The sequence below is a fragment of the Cariama cristata genome, unplaced genomic scaffold (assembly GCF_000690535.1).
Source record: "Cariama cristata isolate BGI_N322 unplaced genomic scaffold, ASM69053v1 scaffold41200, whole genome shotgun sequence".
Taxonomy (NCBI): Eukaryota; Metazoa; Chordata; class Aves; order Cariamiformes; family Cariamidae; genus Cariama; species Cariama cristata.
The window spans coordinates 23,323-32,288 of record NW_009594996.1 but is presented as its reverse complement, the minus strand read 5'-3'; the positions used below and the strand labels follow the sequence as shown (position 1 = coordinate 32,288).

General features: G+C 40.2%; 1 protein-coding gene across 1 annotated transcript in view; it reads right to left on the bottom strand.

Annotated features, from left to right (window-relative positions):
- Nucleotides 1-8,435: 8,435 nt before the first annotated feature.
- The window catches only part of LOC104161511 (ecto-NOX disulfide-thiol exchanger 1), a gene marked incomplete at both ends in the record, with an annotated part of 23,673 nt that continues 23,142 nt past the window's right edge, over nucleotides 8,436-8,966 (bottom strand). Inside the window, one exon of the mRNA XM_009699984.1 lies at nucleotides 8,436-8,648. Within this exon, the coding sequence (XP_009698286.1) occupies nucleotides 8,436-8,648 (213 nt within the window). The remainder of the gene's footprint in view (nucleotides 8,649-8,966) is intronic.

The following is an 8,966-nucleotide window of genomic DNA, read 5'->3' as shown; positions in this document are numbered from 1 at the left end:
GAACGTCAAGAGAACTCTGAGATGAAGGAACATCATAAATGTGACTCTGGTAGGCGCCATTAAGTGAAAGAACTCTCTCTAAGTAATAATTGTCCAGGGATCTTGCGGCTGTTTGTTTCAGCCATAATATGCTTTCTTGTGCTGAAGAAAAAGAATAGAGAGGTGGATGAGGAGCTTCAACAGCCATAGCCTGTTGTGGCAATCAAAACAAAAAATCATCTCACACGTCTTATGTGGGAACATTTACTTCTCCGTTTGTTGCCTTACTTTCCCTTGCCTGTCATGACTTGTCCTCTTCTCTCTTTGTTTACTGCCTCTAGTATCATCTTCCTTCTGTGGTTTTGTTCCCTTGTTCTCTGCGTGTCCATCTTTCCCTCCCACATAGTCTATCTCTTTCCAAAACTCTTTTCCTGCTCCCATAACATCTCTGTCATCATCATGAACTACACTATTCGGGACAAATCCAGTGATTTGGCATGAAGCAAGACTAGTGTCTATTGAAGGGAGGAAGTATTTCAACCAGTCGTAGTTGCATAGGGTTATTCATATCCATATTCATATTTACAAGCTTTATTTGTTCACTTATAAGCAGCCTGAACAGTTTTAGATGTGAAGGCCACATGATATGCAGAGTCAACTCAGAAAACCTTTTGGCTGAAACTTCCATCTTTCCTTCCTTGCTCCAATGTCTTAATCTCAACCCTTATTGTTCAATTCCATACAACATTTACAGTTCAGTTCTGTGACACATCAGGCCCTTACCTTCATCTCTACTCAACAAGGCAGCTCAAAACCAAGCACATATTTCCATGTGATTAAAGGACATGCTTCTTTGCTTTGAGCCTTGCTGCACCATCTAGGAGATCCTGCAGGATCCAGGCAAGTGGCATGAGTTGTCAAAACAGGGCCTTAGACTGAAATCTCTTGGAAGGAAGTGCTTTTATTTTGCTGTAAAACACCACGCATATTTAATGGTATACATTTAAAAAAAGAAGTCTTAAAAATAACAGGAGAAATGCTTCTGTTGAAATTTTGGCCACCCTTAAATTGATACCAAGATTCCTATTGACTTTAGGTGGAGTGAAGGCTACAGACAATGGAAGGAATGAAGAAATTCAAAGAAAATGAAACACAAAGGAATAAGCTACCTCAAACATTACAAGTTGCAACCGCAAAGGGTTACACTGCCAGAAAGGGGGGAGGAATTATAACAATGCAAGGTAAAAGAGAGATGGAGTGTCTCATCTCTATTCTCTGCCACTGCTACAGCATCCTGGATAGAAATGCCTTTGAGAACATGTGTACAGGAGATAGAAAATGGGAGGACAAGTAAAAAAAGAACAGAGATACCCAGCTGAGCTTTACCGGACAAATTACGAGTACAGAAGCAAGCAAAGAGCACATCAAGTAAATGAGCTAATCAAATGGGACTGGATGGATTGTGGAGGTTATTTTGTATTTAATTTTTTTTTTTTAGAAATATATCAAGGTAGAAAGTAATAGTGGCAACTAATGACATGAATGATTTATGTTTTTATTTGTATTATAGTGGCATTCTATGACACCAACTGAGATCTGGACTGCAGTCTAAAAACACATTATATGACTCAATCTTTCACAAAGAGCTTAATGATGACCTAAAAATTGCATGTAAATTAAGCTCATATTTTTGAATTAGTCACTGGCAAATGAAAGAAAGACTGTAAGACTGGACAATTAAAGAGCAGGAAAATCCTTTTAAAAGTTGTTATTAGTGCAGAGCAATTGAAAGAATACTCGGAAAGCATGAATGCATATAAAAAGTCTGACTGCTAAGAGAATTTTAACCAGCATGCTTTCAATATCTGTAATGAAACTGGCTTCATTTTTAGTACTAAGAGAATATACTAAAAAGTGGAAGGATTATTGGGAGAAAGGACTGCAGTACAGAATTTAAAGCAAATCAGATAAGACAGTGATTTTAGTAATCACCACTATATCAATGTAAATTCTACCTTTTCTAAAGCAAGACCGAAACTTTTGAAGTGAATCTGTAATGAGAAAAACAAAACTGATTCCAATCCTTTTCTGAAGAAAGCTCAAAAAGGATTTTTAACATTTTTATTCTTTTTTTATATATTAAAAATTCAGACTCTATCTGTGAAGGCACTGATAATGTTAAAAAAGATTAAATCATATCCAGAGAGATCAGAGAATGAAAATGAACAAACCTGAAGATAGGAGAATTTTATTCAGTCTGTTGAGAATGCCTTTCCCTTCAGAATTATTTAACTTCCATATTTATTTTTTGGGGGAGGGGGGAGAGAATGTATATTTATAGCAGATACCTAACAGCTATTTAACAAAAAGTCAATGTACTCTAATACACCACTAAAGTCCTTCACTAGGAAGGGAGGGAAAACTCGAGGTGACAATCCTGATCTTCCAAAGGAGGGGGACACAACACACTGTCTTCTCGCCAAACCTTTGATTTTTCTTAATGAATGGCCCTACTGAATCAGCTCAAAGTTGTATCTAGCCTCATATCCTGTGTCAGGAATAACAGGGCTAAGGATGCTTTGCAACAAGATAAGCAGATAAACTGCATAATCTCATACTTCCAGGTTTCTTCGGTTTCAGGACTTCTTGAAAGATGAGTATCCCTGTTCTTAGTTCCATGTACACCTTCACATGCAATGCAAGAATATAGGGAAGAAAACAAGCTTACTGGCAGCAGAAAGAAGTGGTAGGCACCCTCTATATTGAGCTGTAGAGTGAAAATTAGTTTCTCTTGATAGCAAGATGGGAAGAATGTCTACACGATGACTGAAACCGGACTATGCAGTTCAGATCCTGAGATCATTTTCAAAAAATCAAAGCAGGAAATGGCAAGTAGAGCGGTCACAAAATTCTGGCTGATGGTGCTGTGCACTTGCTTTAGATGGGGCCTAATACTCCAGTTGCTCCGGCTGCCTCCCTGCTTCCCTTCTCACCCTTATCAGCATAGTGCTGTAGTACGTCTACATGGGAGCTGTTAGATTCAGAGCATCATAGCACATCACTCTGATCACAGCTCCTTGCAAAGCTGGGATACCTGTCACATACAGATGGCTTTTCCTCTGCTACCACCATGGCTTTTGTGGCAAAGGTATACCAGTGCAACAATGAAAATTGCCCTCCTTTTTCTGATCCTCTCAGAAGTCAGCTTGTTGTCCAGGCAAAGTAGGGACTCACTCAGGTGCTGTCCTTTCCTTCTTTGAAAGAAATAATAATGCCACTTTTATCCACAGATATGAATCCTTATATTTTAAAACTTCGTAAGTGGTCAAAACCTACAAGGTTTTGGTCCCTGACCACAATTAGAATTGTACCAAGAAAAAGAACCCAACATTTTCTTTTTAGTTAGTGGAAAAATCTATTTTACAATTTACAAATACTCTAGCAGTACTACTGAAGATTGCATCCCATCACTTATAAATTGCATTAAACTTTGTAAGAATTTTGCTTTTATTGCTTATTATGATGGCATGATGCTTACTAGCTGAAATGGAAAAAAAAAGGTGTCAGTATGTAGCTTGTCCACAAGGTCCCCTGGAAATACCAGGATGGCCTGCTGGTGTATACTGGCTCGGAATACCGAGTGCTAGGGATTGCTACACTGGATTGCCATTGGCATGCCTAATGCCAACAGCAGGGTTGTCACTTAGCCATTGTGAATGAAATTCAGGATGGCAACCTTTAAACATGTCTAAGTGATTTAGGGGTTCTACATCCTATTCTCAAGAATTGCTTACTGAGAGTCAATGAGCTCATTATTGCTTGCCAAGGTAGAGTGAGAACCTGCAGCACATCTCTTCTCCTTGATGCCAGCTAATGTACAAAGGGATCCCAGGGTTGCTGGGAACTGGCTTTCCTTTCCAGCAACCTCACATCCACCAGGAGGTAAGGACGCATCTGTGATCAGTTACACTGGAATAAATGACTGTAGGTTTATACTCCAGCTTGCTCTGTAGGATGAACCATGTGTATATCCACACCTTCAGACCCACATTTTGACACTCAAGCCCTTTACACAAGTTCTAAGCCCCTGGTGATTGTCTGTAATCAGCTGTGGTGGGTTAAAAACTCAGGCATCCTACAAAGTACAGGGGAAGGGCTTCACACTTGGGAATACATATAAAGCCACTGCCTTAACTAGCTGCTAGACTATGCTTACGCATCCCCTGGATGGGGATGGGCCATAGATGCAGTTGTTGTCTCTGTTCAGTGTCATGTTACAGGAGGCAGGGAGACATCTCCCTCCAGCTGGTGTTTTTCTAGACCAGATGCCTAAAAGTCATCTGTCAAACACCTTAAGGAAAGTCAATACCAACTCTCAGAGTACTGGACCTCACCACTTAGAGGACTCTTGGAAGTAAGGAGGCTTAAGTTGAGTTCTTTCACTGGCATTCAGGGTATTTAAACATATCTTTCCAAAAGAACATCCTGATCACTAGGCACTAAAATTCTCTGAAGGTCAAGGAGAGAATAAAAGTGAAGGCCACCATGTGACAAGGAAGTAATTTGGCCAGAAACCAGTAATCTGGCCACAAAAACCATGCTCCCACTGCTCCCCCACAGGCATGCGAGAGACTGATTCATAGACCTTGATGGGGACCTGGTGCCTAAGTCCCTTGAAGAGTCATCCATTAGTAAAACTGATAAAAATGACCAAATAAGTGAGTTTCATAAGCTGCTCAGTAGCCAGCCATGGGGCACTTCTGTTCATTACACTGTGTATCTATCTACTTGCATACTGGGACACTTCCACTCCCTTGTGTGTCTGACTCTTGAGATATCAAATTAATTTTTGAACATGGGATTTTGGATATTCACTCACCTACAGGTACTTTTGAAAATGTTGCCAAGGGAGACTACACTAAATAGTCTGAAACCTCAATAAGAGGTAGATGAAGTTTACAGTGCATGGAGGAGAAAGTCAGAAGAGAGAATCGCAGTTTTGGTGTAGTCTGAAAAAAAGCTCAATGCGGATGTCTCTAGGGCTTCCATTTTTCTTAAAAATTAGGATCAACACCTATAAGGCTTAGACTGAAAAGGTGGCTTGGGAGGAAACGAAATGGAGACGCATGGAAAGTCAGGGAGCAGTGTCACATGTAACTGTGCTGTGGAAGCAAAGTGGAAGAATTTAGAAATCAAATCCTGGAAAATAATCCATATTTTAAGTACAGATTCAAATCTAGAAAAACTATGTAATTTAATAAAAAAGAAGGAAGGGGACATTTTTCTCTCTTTATCCCTTAAATAACTGAAGAAGCACCATAACAAGGCTAAGTCTCCCTGTAGAACTGAAAGCAGGGGCTGTAAATTGGTGGTGTGACAGCAGTAATACACTTTATTTCACAGATTATCCTGGCACAAGTATCTTGGTCAGGTAATTAATTCACGTGCTGATCACATGAACCAAATTCTTAGGGGTAATCCACTTGGTAATCTTCTAAATACCTCCAGTCAGAAATTTGTAGCAGGGATTTCAATACCTGTACTTCTTTAGTAGTTGGGCCATAAGCTGAAATGCTCTGGCCACACTAATCCTCATTAATAAGAAAGCATTTTATACTGAGACCCATACAGACAGTGTGTGTGTTCCAGGTGAGTGCACTTGAAGCCCATTTTCTTAACATATTTCTTCTTTACTCCCCATAACATTCACTGCTACAATGCTGGCATTTTTATCTAACTCCAAGTTCTTCCTTTATGCTACGTCCTTCTCTATCAAGATTACACACAGTAAACGGGATTAATCTTCTCTGAACAAAGCATGTGAAAAGTTGGACATCTGGTTCTGAGCGAGGCCTCCTGTGAATCCTCTATAGGCAGCAGAGAAAAAATGGCATCTCCTAGGGATGATTCATCTCACTGGAAGAGCACCATGAGGTCGGTCTGATGACTCATTCTCTGGAGATGCTTATTTTTCTCTGTTGACTGCAAAGAAAGCCCAGAATGGTCAGCTCGGAGTTGGACATCTGACCTATTTCCTGACAGATGAATGCCACATGGCATTTTAAAAATACTATAATATTTATGTCAAATGGCCACACAGCTGCAGCATTACACTAGATTTTTGGATTCTTACTGCAGAACAACAGAAGTGGTTTTTTGCTACTCTGCAGAATTTAATAGACCACACACACCTATTTTGGACATCTAGTATTTTCAAATTTTTCTTCATAAAGCAAGTGATATATTGTAAACGATTATACAGGGCTGTGGGAAAACAATGGGAAAGGATGCATGAAAAACATTCCTCAGATCAGTTCAAATACAGGAAAATTCTTGAAAAGGGGAAGCTCATTTCACAGTCTCCATGTTTAGCAATCTTAGGCATATACACCTGTAAAGCAAAACCATCATCCATCTGTTCGTAGCAAGTTTGCAGAGAATTTTAATAAGACACATTAATGCTAATAATGGTCAATGTTTATGATGTTTATAAAATAACCAATGTGGAGCATCTGGAAAGCTCATAAAATTTGTTCTTATAAAATCCACAGAGTGTAACTCCTTTCCCTGAGCCTGTTTTTTTGCTGACCTTGTCCTCCTAGGCCAGCTCTGTCAGAAACTCTCTTCTTCCAGGCATTGCTGTGACTGTGGCACTCTGAAATGCATGTTTTGAAGCCAGACCTATTTCTAGTTTTGTAAGTTCAGCATTCAGTACATTACAGGAACGAACCAGATAGCTAAAACTGTACATTTCCACCTGAAACTACAGGGATCTCTATTTCCAAGTGACAGATGTTCTACAACAGTTGGTGACAAACGGGCTAATTTAGACTGATTTAACTAAAGTTCAGCCTGCTGACAATGGGGAATTTTTTTTAATGCAGCTGAAGAAGGCATTTCCAAATGCTAGGGCTGGCTGTTGCACATAAAACTACAGAGGCCCTGGTGTGAACTGAACGGTATAGCCATGCATGGTGCCTGTGTCTCTGCTCCTCACACTGCCTTTTAGATGCTGAGATGGAAGACAACATTGTCTAACAACTTACTAAGGGAATTAGCTGGTCTTTAAAATTTACTCACTGAACATATGTCCTCGGAAATCAAATGCTTTTGGCCCAGAATCTTTCTTCCTAAGTTCAAGCGTCTAAGCTCTTAAATTAGAAGGACATGTGCCCTGGGGTGGATTGGTCTTCCAAGATGCTGAGCTCTCCATCACATATGCAGGAAGCTTCCAAGGGCTGCTCTCCTAACCCAGGCGAGTCCATCCAAACTTCTGCCTTCAGCCCTAACTTCTGAAGGATGACCAATGAGGGATGAGAAAAATATTGCAGAAAAGCCTTTAGGCTTTAATGTAAAGATTATGGGTGTGATTCAGAAATTACAATGTAACAATTACATTGTCCTCCATCTCATAAATTGTCTTGGGTTTTGTTTTTAATTTGCATATGACAGCTCCACCCTTCTGAGTATCATAAAGCTTCTTGCTTGAGCAACCTTGAGTAGACATGTTAAAAACCAGCAACAATGAAATTAGTTTTCTTTCTCCCTTCTTCCTGTATTTTCTTTATTCTCCTTTCTTCTTCTCTCTTCTCTCTTCTCTTCTCTTCTCTTCTCTTCTCTTCTCTTCTCTTCTCTTCTCTTCTCTTCTCTTCTCTTCTCTCTCCTCTCCTCTCCTCTCTCCTCTCTCCTCTCTCCTCTCCTCTCTCTTCTTTTTCTTCTACTCTCTTCTTTCTCTTCATCTCTCTTCTCCTCTCTTGTCCTCCCTTCCCTTTGAAGAACACTTCTAGGCAAGTATCTCGATTATTGTTTTATGAGGGAACCTCATTAACGTAACTTCATTGATCATATTTCTGTACTAAGGAAATAGCTGCCAGCACTAAATATTTAAGGCAGTTTATATGCCAAATTAATACTGGCATTGTATCAGCCAAGCAGACCTAATGCCAGCAGCAGTACAGCATATTCTTCTACTGTGGGGGTGGCCTGTACACTGTGAATATATCCCTAAAAGCTGATGAATCCTACCTCCTTTTACCTAAACCCAGGCTAAAAATACAACCTAATTGTCCTCTATTCTGTAATTGGCCTAGTTAACTAGCTGCAACGCACAGGCTACATATCACTTCTCTCCACAAAAGCATAATCTTTGCTCAGAGCAGGGAGGCTTCTGTCTGGTCCGTTCCTGAAGCGCTATGTCTATGCAACAGTAGACATTATGCATAGAGCACGTCTTCATCTATTAACAAAAACACTACTGAAACTTTGCTCACCTTGAGAAATAAGCTCTTAGGAATGGTCCTTGTTCCTCCAAATTGCCATAGAGTATGGAATAGCATATGAAGTAGAATATGACTGCATTGCAACTACTTACCCCCAACCAAACAAAATGATAAAAAAAACACTACCACCACCACCACCATCACTACAACAACATTGGACAAAAAGGAGTTACTTACATTGAGTGAGGATCCCTGTTAAGGCATTTTTGAAACTCTCCTTGGCTTGCTCCATTTCTTGCTCATGAGCGGCCTTTTCATTCATGAGCCGGCGGACGTGGCTGTTGGCCGACTGCACCATTGAATAAAACTGGTTTGCAGAGCGACGATTCACCTCACCTCGCTCAATCCAGGTAAGCAGCACCGTGATGGCCTCTGAAAACTTGCTATCATCTAGAACAATCAAAGCACAGGTTTTAAATTGCAGGCATAAATATCCTGCTGAGAACACATTTTCTGCTCTGTGTCACATTAAAATCACCATAAATCCCGCTTGCAGTATATCATTTTGGGCAACTTTTGGGTCCTTTGTTTTATCAGATGTAGGAAGCCAATATTGCCACATGAAGCTACATAAATCTTCCTTCAAGACTTGTCTTCTGCTTATTTTAATAGCTTTCTCACAACAAAAAAGCACCCCCGTGCCCCTGTGGCCTGAATCCTTGCTTTCACAACGTCTCCTTTAAGCCGTCCAGTGATATGGAATGACCT